This window comes from Phoxinus phoxinus, assembly GCF_949152265.1.
Source record: "Phoxinus phoxinus genome assembly, chromosome: 1".
Taxonomy (NCBI): domain Eukaryota; kingdom Metazoa; phylum Chordata; class Actinopteri; order Cypriniformes; family Leuciscidae; genus Phoxinus; species Phoxinus phoxinus.
The window spans coordinates 14,662,079-14,685,566 of record NC_136876.1 but is presented as its reverse complement, the minus strand read 5'-3'; the positions used below and the strand labels follow the sequence as shown (position 1 = coordinate 14,685,566).

Sequence of the window (23,488 nt, the reverse complement as noted above, 5' to 3'; positions counted from 1 at the left end):
TTGGCTCACAGCTGATAACGCTCGATAAACGCTCGATTTTTGAAACCGCTGATTGGCTGGCATCCAGAAACCATTGCTGGGCATGAAGGAAGGCGCAGGAGAAGCTGCTACGAGGCCGTCACTTTTAAATTAGCAAAAAACATCGTTACAATGACAAGAAATGACACAGCACAGCATTAAACGAGGATTACAGGTTAAACTTCATGTTAATTGCCATATTGACAGGGATATCACACATAAGATTAATGATGTACTAGTAGGCTACTATACATTCACTATTGAAATATTAATGTTAACAAATTAACATAACGTCACACAACAGGTAAATAATAACCCCAGGTTATGCATTGGCAGCCATTAAACAAACAGGCTTATTGTTAATAATGCATAAAACATACACCTAAACTTTATATTTTGATTTCACGTGGATATATTATAATCTTAAGGGTCTAAAGATACTAACTGTATATCTTTTCATAATTTTATTTTGTTTTTAGAGTTCGTCACACATGTTGTCCCATTAATTTCCAATGACATTACATTACATGCTAGCGATTTCTCAAAATGTATTTAATCTTTGATCAGACTAACCCATCAACGTGATTAAATGAAGTGAGCAGAACATTTATTTTCACTTATACAGTTTCACTGTGGTACAGTATTAAAAGTATTAAAATAGTAAATTAAAATAATTTTTGTCTGTAAGACTGACCAATGAGAATTGAGGATATTAAAAGCATTTTTTTCAGTTTCCAGAATTCGCGCGCGGTGAGAGCTCGCGCTCAGATTGGACAAGCAGACGAGAGCAGTCGTGATTTGGATCTCTCCAAAGAGATTTGAGTATTTGTTTGATCTAATTTGGAAAAAATGTATTAGGATTGAAGTTATATGTGCCCAGAGACGATGTAGCGAAAAGACAAGTAAATTTGATGTGAAAGAGACTATTAAATAGATTTTATAACGTGTGACGCAGTTGCGGAGAAGCAGCCTTGTTAACGCATAAGTTAGCGCGTTCACGTATCAAAGAGTTGTTTGAGGAAACTCAATAACGATCAAAAAAGATCTATGATTAGAATTTAGTTTTACGAGAGAGTTGAGCAAAGGAAAGAGTTGTAAAAGAGTTCTTAAGACCTAAGGATTATATATTCAAGGTCATCTGGTCTTGGTGAGTTACACTTTTATTTCATGTAATAAAATGTGAAATGTTGTTGAAATGCTCATATAAGTTAATTATAAATGAGAAATATGTTTATTTTATGAGTAATGTATTTTTCTTTACGATCACATATGGTGAACGAATGATTGCACGTTGTATGTAAAACGCAATCGCCATTTTGATGCCGTGTTAGACAATGGTAAATGATGTGATATGTGTATGTTATGGAGAAAACTAACAAGGATTTCTTTTCTGACCTTTTATTCAAGGTCAGGTTTTTTTCTGTTTTTCTTCTTTCTGCCTTTTCCTGATTTTATTTCATCATCATCATCTTGTCGAGTACTTGCTGTGATTTGAGTTGATGCTGCATTGAAATCGTTGCTTTCCGGATTGGAGTTCCTGGATTCCTGGTTTTCGTTCCAACTCTCGTGTTCGCGGAGGGAGTCGGGAGTCGGGACTCGGGACTGGCGAGCCGCACGGACCTAACACAGCGAGTCGTGATTGCATGGAACTGACATTAGTGTTGCCGATGGATAATGGATGGTAGGAAATTGAACTAACAGCACTAACATTTTTCACCGTTCAATTGGAAGGATTCAGCCACAGAGGAGAGACCGAGTAACGAACAATACTGTTGTCGTATAACGATTCACATTCACAAGGTTGTGAATATAATTTGAGAGACTAATTTTTGGAAACTGCTGGGTTTAAATTCCAGTGAAGGGAATTAATTGTGAATTTGTTGGGTTTATTTTATTTTTTTGTTTGGTTGTTTATTAACGATGTTGCTTGATCAAATGTGATTTGCTTTCATTTGATTTTTTTCCTTTTATATTGATTGAAAACTAAGAAGAAGAAACTTATCCAACATAAATTTTCAAAAAGGGATCAAATAAGGAGTTAAACTTAAAACATGCAATAACAAAAAAAGCCAATATTATCCCGGACGACTAGAAGGTGTATACACCTCCTACCTTACTGTTTCCAAAACCATCCACCTGAAGGCTGATAGTACATAATAATAAAACAGGTTATGTAATGGACAAAAGAACAGTATTCTGTAAATTCTGTAAATTAAACCACAAATGTAAACCCACAAAAAAATAGGTAAAGCCCACCTGGAACATCTACATGAGCAGCTGCAGCAAGCAGATCTTCATCAGACAGTTCAACTGCTGCAGAAGCTGAGCAGGAGGCGACCACTGTTAATATTAGGATGAATGGTGTTAATAATTACAAGTCAACTCATCTTTGTTTATAAAGCGCTTTATACAATATAGATTGTTTAAAAGCAGCTTAACAGTAATAAACAGGGAAATAACAGATCCAATGATGCAAACTTTATCAGATATGATCATTCACATTCTACTTTGAAGCAGCTCTAAAAAGACATTAGTGTCATTATTAAGCTCAAGTCAGCAGAATTACAAGATGAAATTCAAAAACAAACAAATGAAGATAAGTGAGATTCATGCCTGGAGGCGCTGATGCCATCCTCTCAGCATCTCTTCTCCTTAAATAGACCTGCAGAGCATCCATTTTAGTCCCCGGTCTGGCTACTTGCTTCCTAACCCACTTGGCGAAGCTGAAAAAGAGGGACACACAAATCAAGCCGGACACACAAATCAAGCCCAACACAACAAATTCTTAACTGCCTGCGTCCTCTGTTAGACATGTAAACCATACCCTTTTCTGTCCCGATCCACTGCCTCATACAGGTCCTTGAAAGAGATGCTGACTAATTTCCCAAAGCCTATTCGCATCTGATCTTCCTGGGCTGGTGTGCCAGTGCCCTCACGAACTCGGCGCTCGCTAATGGCAGCCATCATGTCAGGGAACAGGGCAGAATAGCGAAGCAAAGCATCCTTGTTCCCCATGATGGCAGACTGGGTGGTGTCTCCTGCCTCACGCTCCCGTTGATGGACGGCCAGCACCATGGAGGCATACCCAATATCATTGGATAATAACCATTTCAAGGTTTTACCCCGGTACTGGCCGAACTGCAGGGCGCTCTCGCTCAGCACGAGCTGGTGACTGGATGTGTCACCACCTTGTGCTGACACACGAGCGATGGCCTCCTCCTTCACCCTTAAAGCAGGCCATGAGCGTCCCGGAGTAGGATTTCTCCTATACACCGCAGCGAGCGCCGCTGCCTCAGAAGAGGGCTTAAGGGTGAGCTCACCAGTGGACTCTCGTTGAAACATAGGGTTGAAATCCATTTTCTACAAGACACACACAAATGGCAATCAAATCAAAACCAGGGTGGGAAATTAACTTTTTTGTCCACCAGCCACAGTGGCTGGTGGATGCCCAATTTTACCAGCCACTTATATTTTTTACCAGCCACTTTTTCCGGAATTCAAATTGCAAGAAAGAAATTGCTTCAATACGTTTTTTATTTATTTCAGGGTACCCCCAGGATCCTCCAGCTTAAATTCAAGGCTTTTTAAGACCTTTTTTAATACCATTTCAAATGAAATTCAATGCCAACTTCGTACCCATTCCAACATAAGTATGAGGGGAAAATGTCAAATCTGTATACATTTTAAACCCTGGAAAATAATTATGTAGGCTACTATGTAGGCTACTTGAATTAAATAAAACATTTTATTTAAATGATCAGTCATATTTAATACATTCGCAACAGCGTTGTAGTGCGCTTGGTGTGTGTAGGCCAGTGTTCATTTTGGCAACCATTTTTGATTCAGTCTTAGTCTTCATCTTCAGACGAAAATGCTTATGAATGCAAACTTTTAGTCATTACTTTTAGTAAACTGCAGTTACTTTAGGTAGCTATTTTATATGTAGTCTTTAGACAGAAAATGTTATAATTATTCTCTCTAGGCCATTCAATTAAGCTTATGATGATAAATTATTTACATTGCACTCTTTAGCAGTAGCACTTGTGCAATTCTACATATCCCTTTTCCTAAGTTCCTCTCTTCCACTTAGACTGCAGTCACACCTTTTCCATTAAGGGACAATATTCGCCCCCTTTAATACATTTTTTCATTTAATTTTTAACCTTTATAATACCTTTTAAAAATAAATAATGCTTTAAATAAAACAATGTTCAATAAATATGCAATGTTAAAAAAACGTTTTTAATATTAATAAAAATATTATATTAAAATAGCCAGTAGGTGGCGGTCATCGAGTCATTCATTCATTGAATCTCACGATTCGTTCAAAGCCACAGATTTCGTTGCAAAATAGAGCAATAAGCCTGACTACTGTTTTAAATGCAGTACATCACTTAAATGTTACCCTTTTTTTTTTACTGTTGTATAAAATCAATGTCACATTTGAAATCGTGTGGATATTCGGGAAACATTGCATTCTTGCTCATATATGATCAACATTAAAAACACTGCTGGATATCAGCCTGCATTTTGATCGCAGATTTAGTCGCACAAACAGCGCAAGCGGCTCGTGACAGAACACAGGCCGACTGAATGACACTTTAATTTAAGTAGAAAATCTCAAATAAAGATCGCTGAACTCCAGCTTGTCTGTGTTTTCAGATCATCCGCGCTTCAGCAGTGTAGAGAGCGCGCGCGCATGGTTAAAAATAATTTCCCTTTCTTCTGCACCAGCTCAGCTCAGCTATATATATATATATATGGGTCAGTGACGTTTTAGAATTTCAAAACAGTAAAAAAATAAAAATGAAAGGACAAATTAAATATAGCATTTTTTGTGTAAATCTATGTGTATATTTTTCGTTTTTATTAGTGCCCTTTATAAAAAATAACAATATATGACATTTTAATGTGTTTCTTTGTATACAGTCCTTGAAAATGTCATAAGGTAAAACGAAGTGATTTTTGGAAAAAAATTAAATTTGATATTCATGACACAGTTAAATACAACCATGAATGTAATAGTTGATCTGTAAGTATTCTGTAACAAGTTGCAAAATGTAAACACCTACACCACAAATACTAAATATTTTGTTTTTTAACAACTTCAGCATGTCATCTATGGACATTTGTTCTATTTTTTTTAAAAGAAATTAGTCAAAAATGCCTCGATGTTATATATATATGTATATCATACTAGCTCTCCTCCATTATTTTCATGAACCATGTAAACAAACAAAGTATTTATTTTTATTTATTTTAAAATGCAATGTTTTACCATATGACATATTTTGTTTTACCGTATGACATAGTACAATTTCAATGTTTCATTGCATTTTTAATGTAATAAATACATGTAGGCCAATTCAAAATGATTTCAAAGAAACACAAGGCATCTCAAGTGAACCTTTTATTAACAGTAGAATATATTTACCAACACATGAATATTTCTTTTAGTCAACTCAACTCTCTTTCAGTACAAGGAACACATAGGACGTGCTATATGTAATACATGACAATATCATTCAGATTTACAACAGTGAGATAACTTGTGAAAAAATCTGTTTTTAACATTTAGTTTAAAAAGAACAGTAAGGGTTCATGGGAGTTTGCCCAGTCAATCCACATGTGCTTTGTGGATTTGGAGAAGGCATTCGACTGTGTCCCTCGAGGCGGCCTGTGGAGGAGCTCCGGGAGTATGGGGTCCGGGGTCCTTTGCTAAGGGCTGTCCGGTCCCTGTACGACCGAAGCAGGAGCTTGGTTCGCATTGCCGGCAGTAAGTCACACTTCTTCCCGGTGCATGTTGGACTCCGGCAGGGCTGCCCTTTGTCGCCGGTTCTGTTCATAATATTTATGGACAGAGTTTCTAGGCGCAGCCAGGGGCCTGAGGGTGTCGGGTTCGGGGACCACACAATGTCGTCTCTGCTCTTTGCGGATGATGTTGTCGTGTTGGCCCCTTCAGACCAGGAACTCCAGCATGCACTGGGACGGTTTGCAGCCGAGTGTGAAGCGGCTGGGATGAGAATCAGCGCCTCCAAATCCGAGGCCATGGTCCTCAGTCGGAAAAAGGTGGCTTGCCTACTTCAGGTTGGTGGAGAGTTCCTGCCTCAAGTGGAGGAGTTCAAGTATCTTGGGGTCTTGTTCACGAGTGAGGGAAGGATGGAACGGGAGATTGACAGACGGATCGGTGCAGCTTCTGCAGTAATGCGGTCGGTGTACCGGTCTGTCGTCTCGATTTACCGGTCAATCTACGTTCCTACTCTCACCTTGGGTCATGACGGATACAGGCGGCCGAAATGAGCTTTCTCCGCAGGTTGGCTGGGCGATCCCTCAGAGATCGGGTGAGGAGCTCGGTCACTCGGGAGGAGCTCAGAGTAGAGCCGCTGCTCCTCCACATCGAGAGGGGTCAGCTGAGGTGGCTCGAGGATCTGTTCCCACCGGGAGGAGACCCCGGGGAAGACCTAGGACACGCTGGAGAGACTATGTCATCATATACTCTCACAGTTATCTGCCCTTAGCTTTGCACGGAAATGTGCACCCCTCTCCTTACTAGAAAGAGACATCTGTAATAATGTGAAAAAATGCTTAAAATAGGCAGAAATATATTATATATGTTAATATTAATTCATATTAGTTGTACAAACTATATATTTGATATAACAATTAAGAAATAACTAAATAATTCAGTTAAATGCTCTGTGTCATATGGTAAAACAACATGTCATACGGTAAAATCGTTTGTCTGTATGACATTTTTTGTTTGCCCTTATGACAGTTTCATGCTTTGTCATTTATAACAGGCAGTTGCTTGGCCACCTCCTTCCACCTTTACCATTAACCTTGACTTTTAAACTTTATATTTCACCTGTAAATCAATATTTTTTCACATTTTAAATGTATTAAACCCTTTTTTGACGTTTGACCATATGACACCCAAATCTGTGACACATGGTAACACTTGGAAAAGGTGAAATTACCTCAAATGTAGGAGCAAAATCTTAAACTTACCTTCAACTTGGCTGGTCTTCAGGGGGTCCTCTGAGTGATGTCATCCAATGTCACATGACTTATGTCATTAATATTCAGTTCCAAAATGGCTTCTAAACTTTGTTTTACCCATAGACAGGTTTTACCGTATGACATAGAGAAAATGTGTCTTTGCGGAACAATTTGTTTTAGATACTAATGACATTTCTTAAAGGTCTATCTTACTGATACTTTAATATGCTTTTCTTAAGACTTGAAAAAATATGCCAAATGAAAAATTGTATCATTTTGAAACATTTTTAATAATTTTAAATGCAATTGTCTTAAATAACTTTAAGTGAATTCCGTTTGACCGTATGACATTTGACCACATTAATAGTCTAAAAGTTACCTATTTTTGAAATTTTCACACAATTATGAACAGTGAGGAGGACAAATGATGTGAGATTAAAACATATATATAATTTTAAACCTATTTTATATAAATATACAATATTTATTGCTCCTGGAAGTGCAAATCAGTGCGGCACGTCACTGACCCATATACACTTTTTATTTTATTTTTATTCTCAGCTTAGCTATGTGTATAAGTTATACAGTATAACGGTCTCTTCAGCGCCGTGACACAGCGCTGAAAACCAATCAAAAGAGTTAATCGACAAAAGTGTATTATTGTTACTTAGCAACCGCATTCTTTGACAAAGGCTGTCCAATCCGTACAATGAAATCACTCGCAGCATGTGTTTATTGGTTACTAGCCTACTTAATACATTCAATGTTAAGTCAATGTAAAGACGCGTTTATGCGCGTCTGGTGGTCCTGTCCTGGTCCCTCGGTGGATGCGAATTTTTGCGAACTGTATTCGCTTTTGGTGCGAACGCAGCATTATTATAATCCACCCGCCACTGTGGCTGGTATACACGGCAAAGTGACCCGCCACTTTGAAAAAGTACCCGCCCTTGGCGGGTGGCGGGTGCTAATTTCCCACCCTGATTCTGAATCTCTGTTCCCTTCTCCTCAAACTAGCAGATATCGACACGAATTTGATCCAATATAAACTAAACGCTAATGTATAAAGTCATTGAAATTCACTTACCATGCATATGTGTTGTTTTCGTGGCTTGTTTTTCTTATAGGCTATACCTGAAAACACAGAGCGAAACCGAGAATTATATACACTAAAGTGTATTTTAATATTCACCATCCACAAACAAAATTTAACCAACGGTGTTACTAAATAAATGTCTTTACATAAATTAATGTCTTGCTTCGTATTTGAGAGCAATTGCAGGACAAACGCTTTTCGCTTTTCATTCAGGACTAAAACTTTCTCCATTCGAGCATGACAGATCCACTGTCAAGAAACATGATAAAACTCGATGTTCAAAACTAAATTATGCCAGAGTTGAGACTGAAAGGTTAACTTGTGTATCGCTGGGTAGATTTGTCAATTGTATTTCTCTAAGTTTTCATGGCTATTTTCTGCAATTGTTGGAGTATTGAGTGAAAAGGACAAATACAGTTTAAGATTTCTGAGACTTCATTAAAAAACGAATTGCCAGTCGTTTAACATTTCTATTGTAAAACAGATCAAATATGAAATGTTTCGCTATACACTCTTCCACCGCTACAACTATAAGGCGTTTCGTTGGACTTCTTTCTGATGTCCAGCAGTGTTCTGGGATATGTCACCAAGCCTTCCATGACAGGGTGGACATGTGCAGTCTTTGCCACATTTTACTTCAGCTACAAGGCAAGGCAAGTTTATTTATATAGCACATTTCATACACATTGGTAATTCAAAGTGCTTTACATAGAAGAAATTTAAATAATTACATAAATAATAAAATAAATAAGAATAATTAAAACAGTTTAGAAAATAAAATACAGTACAAACAGTCGGACGAACAGTGGCACAGTGCTCATTCAGTAAATGCAAAGCTAAGCAGTGGTAATTCAAAGTGCTTTACATAGAAGAAATTAAAATAATCAAAAGAAATAAGAATAATAAAACCCTATCTGAGATGGAAGTGATTGAGCAGGTTTGCGGTGCCACTGGACCTACAATCCAGGGATGTCCTCTGCTGGGGTGGTGTCTCACACAGAGCACGTTTCACTTTTGCTGTTTTAAACAAACAGCGAACCTCTATACTCTCCGTAGTATAGAAAACCTACAATCCAGGGACGTCCTCTACTGTTAAATACAGTAGGTGTATTTAACAGTAGCATTGAAGAAAGTAATTAAATAAACAAATATGAAAATAAAACACAACATAGACTTCACTGTAGGCCTATGATACATTGATTCTTATTAAATATATTTTAATTATCTTTTTTATATATAAGTTCTCAGTCAAAAGCAGTGAGTGATTTCCTCTTTGTGTTTTGTATAAAGGGATTCTCCCAAAAAAAATCCAATTGTCATCATTTACTCTCTCAAGTTGTTTTAAATTCGAATACATTTCTTTCTTCTGTTGAAAATAAAAGTTTTGGAAGAATGTGTGTAACCAAACAGGTGCTGGTCTCCGGTGACTTCCATAGCTTTTTCCTAGTCAATGGGCAGCAAATGTTTGGTTAGCCACATTCTTCAAAATATCTTCTTTTGTGTTTAGCACAAATAAATAAATTAATACAGGTTTTGGAACAACATTAGAGTGAGTAAATAATGACAGAATTTTATTTTTGGGTGAACTATCCCTTTAAGGACAAGCGGCCGGCAGCGTTTACTATCGGAACCCAGTGATATTACACTGGATGCTCGCGGCGTGACACGACAAATCCCAGTTAGTGCATAGTAATGCCCCGTTATATTTCTGACGTACTAGTCCGAGTCCAAGCGCTCGCGCTATTTCTGACAAGGGACAAACAGGTTTGCATTTTGCATTAACTGTTAATGGTCCGGTTGCTTCAATGTGTCCAAGATAGACCGCCTCCAGCTGTTATAGCGTTGTAGTAGACACGTGGTGTAAATTAAGAAATAAAGAGCACAATGGAATGGTGCCAGAGAGAGGCCTTTACATAGTATACAGCGAATTAAAAAAATACAGTAAGTCTCTGTATGTGGTGTTTGACGTCACAGAAAATTCCCATGATGCAATGGGAATCACTGGTTTTTACTGTGTAAAGAGAAATAGAAGTATAATACTGGGTGATTTAAAGTAAATAACTGTAGAAATGACAGAAAAGTCTAACAGTGAGCCTTGGATATCCCGATTCCCAGCTCGACTGTGCTGCAGATTCCCCGGCTGCACCTCAGGCCTCCAGGCCCATCTCCGCCTCACGATCTCCATTCCAGTTCAACCCAAAGGTGTTTGATGGGGTTGAGGTCAGTGCTCTGCGCAGGCTAGTCAAGTTCTTCCACACCAAACTCATCCAACTATGTCTTTATGGACCTTGCTTTGTGTACTGGGGCACAGCCATGCATGCTGGAATAGAAACGGGCTTTCCCCAAACTGCTCCCACAAAATGGGGAACACAAGAATTATCCAAAATGTCATGGTATGCTGAAGCATTGAGATTTCACTTAGAAGTACGGGGGCCTAGCCCAACCCCTGAAAAACATCCCCATAACATTATCCCTCCTTCACCAAACTTTACAGTTAGCACAATGCAGTCAGGCACGTACGTTCTCCTGGTATCCACCAAATCCGGACTCGCCCATTAGACTGCCAAACAGAGAAGTGTGATCTGTCACTCCACAGAATGTCTCCACTGCCCCCGAGTCCAATACACTTGACCATGAAATATCTAACGGATGAAATTTCACAAACTGACTTATTGCAAAGGTGGCATCTGATCACAGTAAGCTTGAATTCACTGAGCTCTTCAGAATGACCCATTTGTTTCACAAATGTTTGTTAATGTAGGTGCATGATTTTATACACCTGTGGCAATGGTTCAGATTGAAACACCTTTGTTCAATAATTAAGATGTTGTTTGCTTCTTATACTGGTTCTTGTGATATGCTGAGAATTCTGTTCATTTAATAAAAGACTGTTCAGTGAAAATTAATTCGTCTTTGTCTGTGCCTGCAACCACCCCTCAGAAACCGTAAACCCCGATATTGTACACTCAACTAGCAAGACCTTCACCTTTAATATTAGTTCCTTGATGAAGAGAAAGAGAATGTTTTCACTAGTCATATTTGTGGGTCATTCAGATTTCACTTCTTCAGCCAGCACACTCAATTGACTCAATATGCACAGCTGTACTACTTCCTGAACTTTAGCCAGTTCCTTTGTTTCCTGTCTGCCATTATTGGACAAACTGATTAATCCAGGTGTGTCTAATTATTGTTGTTGGTCAGGCACACCTGGATTAATCAGTTTGTCCAATATGGCAGAAATATGACAGGAAACAAAGGAGCTGGCTAAAGTTCAGGAAGTAGTGCAGCTGTGCATAAAGTCCATTCTGAATTGAATGAAATTCAGCTCACTCTCAACACTACTAAAATTGAAACAAAATGCTAGACACATTATCAAATGCTTAACTGGACAGTCCACGCTAAAATGAAAATGACCTAATTTATTGACTCATTTGGTGCCCAACCTGTATTCTGTTGAACAGGAGAATGTTTAGGGGTCATTCGCACAGAACGCGTTTTGCCCTGATAAATGTGAGACGTGAGCAGTGGAATTTAAAAAAAAAAAAAAAAAAAAAGATATTGGTAGGCTACACACAAACTTATTTTAACTTTAGTGTCATGTTTTTAGAAAGCCGGACACATGGCAAAATACGTGAGGTGGTCGAACACGTTTGTCAAGCACACTTACTCATGGAAAAGGAGAAATATACCTTTAAAGATAACTGAGATTTTCAATTTGCAGCGATCAGCAATTGACCGTTCGCAAACATAAGAAAGAATGTTGTTTTAACCACGGAAAGACGTCAGTACTCCTTATTTCAAGTTCAAATCCTCCCATGTTTAATACATTAACTCTCCTGACTGCTTTGTCGGACAAATGGTGTATTGCGGATTATGATTTGTCAGATCACCTGTTAATCGAACTCCATGCGAAGGGTCAATTGTATATATATAAAAAAAAAATATATATATATATAATGTATTGACTACAATACACAGTACAGTATAACATGTTTATTTAACCACAAGAAACAGCCATCACATCCCTTTGTCAGGGCAGCTCAGTTTCCTGAGAGACACAGACCAGCCCAGGACAACGTGTGTGTAGCTAAACGACAAACGGACGAGTCAGTGACGGGTGGTGTGTTTGCAGGCTCAGAGCCTGTCAGAGTTCAGTCAGAGTTCACCATCCAGTCTCTTGTGGACCAAGTGGTCATTATAAAGGCATTATTTGCTTTCTTCAAATTCCTTTCATCTTGTTTTTATATATATAAAAAAACAAACAAAACAATGACTGACAGGTAACAACTGAAGGAGTAAAGAGCCAGCGCAGATATTCACTCCAGCACCACAGTGCCTCCTGCTGCTTCAAGTGCTGCTTTCAGTTTTTCGGCCTCGTCTTTGAATACATTAGCCCGGATCTCCTGAGGTAGGGACTCTACAAGCTTCTTAGCCTGTAATTGGGAGAGAGAGAGAAAAAAAAACAGTAATGAAGGACATTACATCATGATCCAAGCCCTAAATCTCATTAATGGGTTGCAGAATCTAGTGAAATGCATTGCTGTCTGAAACCTTTTCACACATTAAAAAAACACACCAGAGCCATGGACAAAAAAATATTGACCGTGGCATAAATTGTGTATGCTGCTTTGGTATATGTAGATACGTTTCATAAGTTTTAAAGGCTTTCATTAGCAAAACATTCAATAAATGCAAAGTGTCAATATTTGTCGCATTGACCCTTCTTCATAACCTCTGCGATTGACTCTTGCATACGGGATATCAGCTTCTGGGCCAAATCAGTTACATTTATATAGCGCTTTTCTATGTACTCAAAGTGCTTTTACATATGGAAGAGCAAATTGAGCAAGAACACACTTCCCTCGTTTTATAGCAATCGGTCTGCTCTTATAATCGAATCAAAATGACAGAGATATTACCTGACTAGCACTTGTTCACACTTTCCCATGTGCTGATATGATCAGTGAAATTATGTTAGGTGGTCATTTTGTACTGGGGCAAATTTATTTATTTTGGCCAATGAAGCTTTTGCGATAGCCAGTGATCACTCTGCACAATAATCTAGAAACAATGTGCATCACCACTCCAACAACTGAAGCAGCAAACTTTGGGAAACAACATTTGTGACCCGATCTGGCGAAATGAGTCGGAAGTCGCAACGTTCCATTTTAAGATACGGGCCGATAATGTGAAAAAACAATAACATTTTTTTTTTTTTTGCTAATTTCAAAGAAAAGACATTCAAAAATAATCTTCCAAAGTTTCATGGTCCAGATAATTGAGCAAATGTATTTAAATGACTATTAAACTTGACAAAGTTTTACTAAATTAGTTGGAAATGAACATTGCTTTTCTCAAATCCTCTCGTCACCTCTGAGCATTTCCCGGGTATCCCCTGAAACGTCACTATCTCTGCTCTCCAAATGGTGTTACACGTTGTATTGAGCCAATCAAAAAGTTTAGAAATGTACACAAACGCTGATCATTTGTCAATGGGAAGCCCCGCGGCACGCGATTGGTCCAGCCATCCTCCTGTCAGACTCGCAGCGCTCTGTGTAAACCCAATATTTAACTGTTGGTATCTCCGTTATTAATTTGTTACACTGTTATTGTCAACTAGCCTACACACACACGCGCACACACACACACGCACAAACGCACACACACACACACACACACGCACAAACACACACACGCACAAACACACACACACACACACACACACAAACACACACACACACGCACAAACACACACACACACACACTCTTTCGCTCTCTAGCTAAAATGTAGCACTTCTGTTCAATCTTTCTGATTTTTGTAAATCTTTGTAAAAGTGCCTTTTAAAATATTTATTCAAATAAATACTTTACAATAATTTGATCTTCAGCCTGGTTTACTGTAATAGCATTAATATATATTAATATCTTTGGTCAAATTAAGCTGTAAAAAAAATAGTTTATCCCTTTAAATGCAATGGATTTTGAAAGATATCTACAAAAATACGGGCAAAAAACTTTAAAAGCTATTTTCTCAGGTTTCCAGTTAGAAAAAGAGGGCAGACGACCATAATTCAAATGTGTATATCTTTAAAACCATTGAAGGTATGACTTTGACTAGGATATCATTTGAAAGCTTATGATCTCCTCTTTCCATTGATATCAAAATCTCAATTTTGAAATTTGGGTCACTGTGACTCATTTAGCTGGATCAGGTCACATTTGTCACTGCGAATACTTAACTAAACAGCAACTAACTTATGTGCGCCAAAAAGAGACTTAAAGATATTTAGACAGTGGCCTATAATAAAACATTCCCATGTCATTCACCTGTGAGCTCATGTAAAAACACCGTACCTGTACAAGATTTATTCCCTCCATGCAGTTCTTCACTTCTTTAATCAGTTTGACTTTATCAGCCGCCTTTAGCTCTGTCAGTTTGATTGTAAAATGTGTTTTCTCTTTCTTTGCAGGTGCCACGTCCTCGACCGCCTGTTAAAACATTAGAGGTGGGAAAAAACGAATTAACAAAAAGGACAAAATATGATTTTAAACTCTTAAAATGGAGTTCTTTCTCAACAAATGGTCCGTAAAAATTATGAGATGTTTTATTTTCTAAGGGGTTTAAACATTGTTGCAACCATTTTACCAAAAATTGGGACGCATCTATTCTAAATGCAGCTTAAAACATTTTGTGCAATATACAACCTTTAAGCAGGAATGGTTAAAATGACAAACACAATTTACAAATAAGAAACTAAACCTAATAAAAAAAAAAAACACTACACAAGAATGGGTAATAGAAAGTGATTTTTTTGAATAATAGAATTGCACAACAAATGTGGGACACAGCTAATTATTACACTTTCATTTTTAATGACATTTCAAATCATAAAACAGAGAAAGTCAAGACCTCTTAAAGGAACACTCCACTTTTTTTGGAAATAGGCTCATTTTCCAAATCTCCTAGAGTTTAACAGTTGAACACCACAGTTAATTGATTATTACGCAGGAATGAGAGTATAGTTCCTAGTCATATTGGCCTAGAGAATCGCAACTTTAAATTTTCTGTCGGTCTTAGTACACGATGTAACTACAGAAGAGTCAAGATTTAAATAGGAAAAAATATCGAAACTCTTTGATAATTTTTTTGAGAGAGATGCCAACGGTCTAATCAGATTCAATGATTATGCTAAGCTATGCTAAAAGTGCTACCGCCAGACCCGGAGATCGGCTGAATGGATTCGGAAACGGTAAAACTCAACTGTTTAAAGGGTTAGTTCACCCAAAAATGAAAATAATGTCATTAATGACTCACCCTCATGTCGTTCTAAGCCCGTAAGACCTCCGTTCATCTTCGGAACACAGTTTAAGATATTTTAGATTTAGTCCGAGAGCTTTCTGTCCGTCCATTGAAACTGTATATTCAGTTAGAAGTTTTTGAAGCATCGAAAATACTTTTTGGTCCAAAAATAACACAAAATAAGACTTTATTCAGCATTGTATTCTCTCCCGGGTCTGTTGTCAATCCTTCACAGTTACGCTGATGGCGTAAGACGCTGATGACGTGTTATCTGGTGCGCCGCTTCATTTATAGACTGAGGGAAACGCACGCTGTAAAAGTGTCTCATCCGCGACATGCACACTTACGCACCATTAAAAAAATGATATCCACGCAAACAATGTAGAATAGCTTGAATATAACGTGCGTCTCCCTCAGACTGTAAACGAAGCTCGGGCGCACCAGATAACACGTCATCAGCGTCTTACGTCAGCAGCGTCACTGCAGAGTCCTGAACGCAGATTCACAACAGACCCGGGAGAGAATACAATGCTGAATAAAGTCTTATTTTGTGTTATTTTTGGACCAAAAAGTATTTTCGATGCTTCAAAAACTTCTAACTAACCCACTGATGTCACATGGACTACTGTGATGATGTTTATATTACCTTTATGGACATGGACAGTATACTGTATATACAGTTTCAATGGACGGACTAAATCTAAAATATCTTAAAATGTGTTCCGAAGATGAACGGAGGTCTTACGGGCTTAGAACGACATGAGGGTGAGTCATTAATGACATTATTTTCATTTTTGGGTAAACTAACCCTTTAACTCTAGGGGAGTTGGAAAATTAGCATATTTCCAAAAAAAGTGGAGTGTTTTTGACAAAACCCATTCTCCATGTTGTCATTTCATGCGTTTAAAACTCCCTGCTGTCCAGGCTAGGGTAATTATATGTTCGATATTAGCTTATCAAAAATACTGTAAGTTACAGTTGACTCCACAAATAATAATAATAATAATTCACAGGACATGAGAGTATATCTTTACCTCAGCTGCAGATGGAAGTGCTGCCATTGAGCCCATGGCCATCATTCCAACATCCTGAATGTTCAGCGTTTTCTGATGGGGACAAAAATAAATTTACATCAGTGTTTTCAGTTTAAGAATAAGATTAAAGCTGGGCAATCGAGTCAATATTCACAATTATTTTGCAGGCGCTTTTAAATTCAGCAACATTATGAACATAGTGAAGAGTTTTATTTGACTATTAAGTTTACAAAAGACGATGTCTCTAATAAGACCAATTTTTGTCTCGCAATTATGAAAGAGTTCAAAATTTGATTCTTTTGAATCGGTTCAAAAAGCCCATATACTTTACATAAAAAATACTTATTACAGAAATCATATACTGCTGAATGTTCTGACAAGCATTATGGCTAAAAACTAAACTAACTTATACTTCATTGTAATTTATATGGAAACGTGCCAGTATTTAAATATCTTTGTAATAACGTTTCAATTCAGTCACACTGTAGTTAAAGCTGCAGTCCGTCGTTTTTCCTCTTAGTCGCCATCTCTGTTCGAAATCTGCAATTGCAGTTATTCGCGGAATTATTAACTGTGCGTGGGTAGTAAATCGGCATGAAACAGCGCGGATGAACACAATGTATTGAGGAGAACCTGTCGCTGCCGCGTCGCTGTGGATACTGTACTACTGTCATCAGCAATCTCAGAGTATACTTTTTGAAAGTGTATAACGTTAACCAACATTAGAATTTTCATCGGTACATGTCATCTGAACAAGTAAGTAACATTTACTTTTGTTCTGACCAAATTCGGGGGGTGGGGGGAAGCATTGCAGTAGGCTATATCATGCTGATTAAATCTAACGATTGCATATCACGTCAAAACGTGAAAAATATATTTTGTTCTCAAATTATTAATTATTCTACATCATTATTGCATGACTACATTTAATGTGTATTAGGGCTACCTGTAGTTCAGTTTTCATTTCTGTGCAGTATAAATTCTAATTGTCATACCAACAAATTAATGTTCCTTATAACTGTTTCTCTTTTAAATAAAAAACACACACGTATGTGTAATCAAATGCTTATTTAAAACTGTAATATAATCAAATTTTATTCACATACATTTTGAACCCCTTCAAAACACGGAGTTCACGCCACCTTTCAAAAGCCCTGCCGATGTTTATCCTGGTTTTAGCATGGGCTCGGTTGCAGTCTCTTTTTTTCTGTAGCCACTCTGAAGTCCGAAGTCTTTTGGGTTTTACAACTGGTGACTCTCCAGTTGTCACTGGTGATTGTCGCTTTAAACTTTCGGGATCCGCCATACCAAGTTTCTAAGCTAAATCTCCACCTCCATCATCCACACACGCTAAATAGCCGACTAGCCGGGGACTCCTTCTCTATGTGTACAGAAGTGACGTCATGACGCAAAGACATGCTTGAAATTCCCGCGGAAATCCACCAGTACCACTGGAATTAAAATCATTATTACAAGCTTACCGTTTTGAATCGAGGTAAGGCAAGCAGATCGTTTTGAACACTGGCTGGTTAAGTTTTTTTTCAAAAATGTCTTTTTTGATATTTTTAAACACAAAAAAGTGCCGGACTGCAGCTTTAAAATTATAATCAAGTATATTATGTTTGCTTTAGCATGTTATTCAACTTATCAAAATAAGTGCACTTCTTTGAAACACGACAAAATATTATTAAAAATAATGATTTAAAATGTACTTTTAATTAGACATAATTTATAATGTGCATTTTAAAGGTTCAAGTATGTTAATGAACATTTATAAAAGTGTGCTCTTTTTAAGTGCACTTTTTCATTAATATTATAATAATATCTACAAGTAGGTTTGTAAATTTACACTTTTAAGATTTGAAGTACACTACAAGTGCGCATCCAGTACAATTAAGCGCACTACTTTTTGTCATCACTCAAAAGTGTTCTCAGTATTTCCAGTTAAAATAAATGTAGGCAAACATTGTGTATTGTGCGTCATATGATGACTAAATAAAATGATTTTAGGGCTGTAAACGATTAATCGTGTTAATCGAATCCAAAATAAAAGTTTGTTTACACATAATATATATGTGTGTATTGTGTATAATTATTTTGTATATATAAATACACACATGCATGTATATATTTGAGAAATATTTGCATTTATATACTGCATATATATTTTTATATGATTTATAAATAGAACTATTTTATATATAAATAACACATTTTTCTTAAATATATACATGAATGTGTGTGTATTTATATATACAAAATAATTAACAATACACACACATATTATGTAAACACAAACTTTTATTTTGGATTCGATTAATCTAGGGCTGTCAAACGATTAAAATATTTAATCGCGATTAATCGCATTAATGCCATAGTTAACTCGCGATTAATCGCACATTTTTATCTATTCTAAATGTCTCTTGATTTCTTTTTGTCCCATTATTTTTTCTCATTTTAATGCTCTTATCAACATGGAAAAATGGATCGGCTTGCTTTGTGCAAATGTTTGTTTTTTTTGAAAACAACATTGGCATATACTGTGTTCAATTTCACACTAACATTCTCACTTGGAGCAAATAATCTCTCACACAATGTGACACTGTCCATCAATAAAAGGGTGAAAGAAATACTGATGAGGTAACGTTACTGATGTAGAAACGCATTAGCTGTGTGTGTGTGTGCTTGGCCATCAAGTTCAGACTCAACGTGCTGCGATGATAGCTCAGTTCACAACGACAAAACACACAGATCACTTTGGTCTTGTCAATTGAACCATTTGGCAACTTTTTAAAAGTAAACTTTCCATTCAGAATCTTATTGGCATTTCGGCGTCTCGCGCTCATCATTCATCCACTCAAAACGTAACGTTCAGACGAGAAGCGCCGCGTCGCGCAGCACCTCGTATTTAAAATTCGAACACATTATTCTCTAAGAGTGTACACACACCGGCGGCGCCATTCAGCGTTTTTATTGCTGGCCATAAACTGAGAAAGTGCGCGTCCGATGTGCTAGACGCGCTCAGTTGTCCTAGACGTGGCTCGGCGCTGGGCTTCTCGTTTGGCCGGATCGCAAGCCCAAACAAGTGTGTGCGGCGTGTCTGTTGTTTTGTTTCTGGTCTAGCTAGATCCGGTGTGGTGTTGTAGTTTTAATAACGTTATAGTTGTTGCAAAAGCATGTTAAAAAAACTACAAAGTTTGCTAGGTGTTAATCTCGCGATAAAAAAATTGATGCCGTTAAAATGGGTTTGCGTTAACGCCGTTAATAACGCGTTTAACGGACAGCCCTAGATTAATCGCGATTAATCGTTTACAGCCCTATAACTCATCCTTCTGTTCATTAGTGGGAAACAATTTCTTGACTATTTTAAACTAGATTTCTCCTGTATTTGATTTCATGCATTAAACATTGTTACTCCACTGGAGTTCACACACACACACACACAGTACCTTTAGTAACTCGTTGAGGTCGGACACTTCTATGAGCGTGAGGTTGGCGATGTCACTGACGAGCTGTTGGATTTTGGCCGAGTATTGCTTGGGTGCCCCATCGAGAGGAGGTGCTGTAATGGCAGCAGACGCACTGGCAGGGCTGGTCTTGAGCGTTCGCAGGGCACACAGTGCTGTCGTCTGTAGCTTGTGTCTGTGAAATGTGTCCATTCACACAACAGTCATGAGCATATAAAGCAGCAACGTCATCATATAGAGTATCTATTAGCAAACAAATCAATGTGTAACACCGTTAAAGGATAATTCCGGTATTTAACACCTTGAGTCTATATTGTAGTTTGTTTTGGATGAACAAGAGTGGTGGACAACATTTTTTTGACAATGGTTCCTCTCTCGAGTTTTTGACTATAAAAGAATTGGCCATGGACCCATTTAACATTGGAGTCAATGTGCATGTCCGAAAATGTCATTAAAACAGCCAATAATGTTCGTTTACAAAACTGTTAAACTCACCAAGTGATTAGTGGTGTTCGTTGATGATTATAAACAATATATCGTCGCAATATATGATTCCAATCCGTTTATTTTGCTATAGTGGAACTATTTTTTCAGACACTTCACAACAGTGTAACTTCCGCTCAATATTTGAATCTGAAGCGTTAGCACACTCCCGACCACTTGATGGCGATAACCGATGTTTATGTCTCGCGGGACACTCACGGTCACAGTCGAGTTCAACTTCATATTGCACTGGTCAGTGGTCACGTCTTTCAATATGGTTAGAATTTGTGCGGTCAAAAACTGCGGTAAAGAGCTCTGCTCGCTAGCCTTATGAGAAACGGAAGCGAGCAAAAAGACTACATCGACCAAATGTAAACAGCCCCCTTTCCGTTTCCGTTAGCGCATAAATATTAACAAGCACTCAGTCCTTCAACAGAATTCAATGGGATTTTACAAAATGACGAATAAAACACGACAGAAACTGTATTTCGCAACACTTTTTGTTTCTGGAACATCAACGAACACCACTAATCACTCGGTGAGTTTAACAGTTTTGAAAACGAACATTATTGGCTGTTTTAATGACATTTTCGGACATGCACATTGACTCCCATGTTAAATGGGTCCATGGCCAATTCTATTATAGTCAAAAACTCGAGAGAGGAACCATTGTCAAAAAAATGTTGTCCACCACTCGTTCATCCAAAACAAACTACAATATAGACTCAAGGTGTTAAATACCGGAATTATCCTTTAATACTCCAAATAATGTCTTTACCAGTGATTAGTATGATTTTACCATTCAAAAGTTTGGGTCAAGTGTTATTTTCTAAAGAAAGACATTTAACTAGCATACTTCATATTAAGCTGTTCTTTTGAACTTTCTATTCAAAGAATCCTGATTTTTTTTTTTTATCATGGTTTCCACAAAAATATTGCACAACACAACCATTTTCAACATTAATAACAATCAGAAATGTTTCTTTGAGCATCAAATCATCATATTAGAGTCATGTCTGAAGGATCATGTGACACGGAAGACTGGAGTAATGATGCTGAGAATTCAGCTTTGATCACAGGAATACATTACACAACATTAAAGTAGAAAGCAATCGTTTTAAATTGTCATAATATTTCACAATATCCCTGTTTTTACTGTATTTCTGATCAAACAAATGCAGCCTTGGTGCACAAAAGAGACTCTTTCAGAGACTTTAAAATTATTATAGGCCTACATTTTTTACTGTACTATAATGGATACACAATTTTGGTTTGAAATTTTTTATTTTATGATTCAGTAAATATTGTATAATTGAAACTCATCATTTGTTTTCATTGAATTGCATTATAAATATACAGCAGGATCCAAAAGTCTGGGACAACTAGTGAAAATGCTGGGGTTTTTTTAAATATTTTTCATTACACAATTACCAGTGAGTTTAGCAATTTGAGTCAACAGCTGCATAAACCTGATAATCATGATTTTTGAGGATCGAGGGCATCAATGAAAGAAAGTGTGGCATAAAACCCCTCAAGCGAAACCTCAGTAAGGTTTTGTAACTACTATTATTAATGGTTTATTAGCTTAAGGGTGCTAGTGTACCCACTGCTGACCTTTACTACAGAGCAGTTCCCACGGTCAATGTCACATACATTTACTAAGTTACATTTGACCAGTAACAGAATATAATAAAAAACGCATAAATTTTACATGACAGCATTTTTTCAATCATTTTCAAAATGGTTTCCAGCTGTAAATGAACAGACAAAGCCCAATTGTCATTCTCTGCTCTCTATACATATCGGTTGAATGACCACTACTACTAGACATGCATAAGAGGAACTTCTACACTTGATTCATTAACAGAAGTCACGTGACCTTATCCGTTTCGGTCATTCTTGTTTAGTTATTAGCTGCACTATACAAGCAGTGCATGAATTAAACTACACACACTCGCTCACTTCTGACGTTCAGCGATAAATGCATCAGATCTGACGCGGAATAATAATACACATGCAGCTCATCTCAGCACATCATCACACAGTTATGATCTTAATAAGATCTGTGCGTGTGTGTTGTATTGATAGCGATGCTTCTAGTCAGTCCTCTGCCCTTGAGAGGCGCAGCGGGTTTAGTCTCTGACTCTTACCGGTGTGTGTTAGCCGCGGCCCGCAGCGCGATCCGGACGCAGTGTCTGCTGCAGTACATCATGACCCGATTCCGTGAGCGACCGAGCAGAGTGTGTGTGTGTGTGACTGTGAGACTGACTGGCGGTCGGTCCTCCTCTAGCAGAAGCACATGGCGTCCTCCACCGGCGCTTCCTGACCTACCCACAATGCATTGCGACGGAGGGACAAACTTTATTTAAAATCCTCCTTTCACAAAACCTTTTTCATAAAGGGAGAGGATAGTTCAGCCAAAAATGAAAATTATGTTCTCATTTACTCACCCTTAAGTTGTTCTAAACCCGTATGCGTTTCTTTGTTTTGTTGAACAAAAGATATTTTGAAGAATGTCAGTTACCAGACTGTTTTTGGTCCCCATTGACTTCCATAGTATTTTTCTTTTCATACTATGGAAGTCAATGGAGTTACAAAACTGTTTGGTAACTGACATTTTTCAAAATAAGAAACACATATACAGGTTTAGAACTTATGTGAGTTAACAATGACAGAATTTTCGTTTTGGGGTGACCTATCCCCTTAATTAAATGACTTTATTTAAACTAAAATAGAATCTGTAAATAATGGGCAAGAAATATAAACTAAATAAATATTGTGATAAAAACCTACAGACAGGTTATTAATATATCTCTAAATTGAGATGCATTACAAAAATGAGGCTAGATAAAGGTTTCTAAAACAAATCCTAGAAATATTAGCCTATATGCCACCGACAATTCATATCTAATTTTATTTAATGTTAACTTTCATTTTTATGGATCATTCTCTCTAGAGAAGACATCACCTTACCCTAATTTTTAATTAAAAATGTTTTAAATCATTTAAGATGCTACATTACATAATAAACCATACATAAATATAATAATTGATTCATTGATTGAAAGTTAGCATAGAGGCCATATAGGGCTAT

General features: G+C 37.4%; 2 protein-coding genes across 6 annotated transcripts in view; one reads left to right on the top strand and one right to left on the bottom strand.

Annotated features, from left to right (window-relative positions):
* Positions 1–23,488, top strand: part of LOC306998366 (methyltransferase-like 26 B) — a 69,927-nt gene that overhangs the window by 7,016 nt on the left and 39,423 nt on the right. For 2 of the 5 annotated variants that reach the window (XM_079612376.1, XM_079612373.1), the window contains exon 1: positions 14,581–14,692. In XM_079612376.1, the coding sequence (XP_079468502.1) occupies positions 14,690–14,692 (3 nt within the window). In that variant the 5' untranslated portion in view covers positions 14,581–14,689. Of the gene's footprint in view, positions 1–8,679; positions 8,759–14,580; positions 14,693–23,488 lie in introns of those variants that run through there. The other 3 variants (XM_079612374.1, XM_079612375.1, XR_013797548.1) reach the window with 3 other exon arrangements.
* mrpl12 (mitochondrial ribosomal protein L12) lies at positions 12,089–22,765 on the bottom strand. Its single transcript, XM_079612441.1, has 5 exons — positions 22,545–22,765; positions 19,894–20,086; positions 16,445–16,516; positions 14,465–14,599; positions 12,089–12,543 (listed from the first exon to the last, which is right to left on the bottom strand). Exons 1-5 carry the CDS (start codon positions 22,604–22,606, stop codon positions 12,427–12,429), a joined length of 579 nt encoding a protein of 192 aa, XP_079468567.1. The 5' UTR covers positions 22,607–22,765; the 3' UTR covers positions 12,089–12,426.

Excerpts from the sequence above, each read along its gene's own strand:
- mrpl12 (XM_079612441.1), bottom strand. The coding sequence starts at position 22,606 with ATGATGTACTGCAGCAGACACTGCGTCCGGATCGCGCTGCGGGCCGCG. Across the intron at positions 20,087-22,544 it reads GCCGCGGCTAACACACACCG|ACACAAGCTACAGACGACAG; the intron begins GTAAGAGTCAGA and ends CACATTTCACAG. Across the intron at positions 12,544-14,464 it reads AGGGAATAAATCTTGTACAG|GCTAAGAAGCTTGTAGAGTC; the intron begins GTACGGTGTTTT and ends TCCCAATTACAG.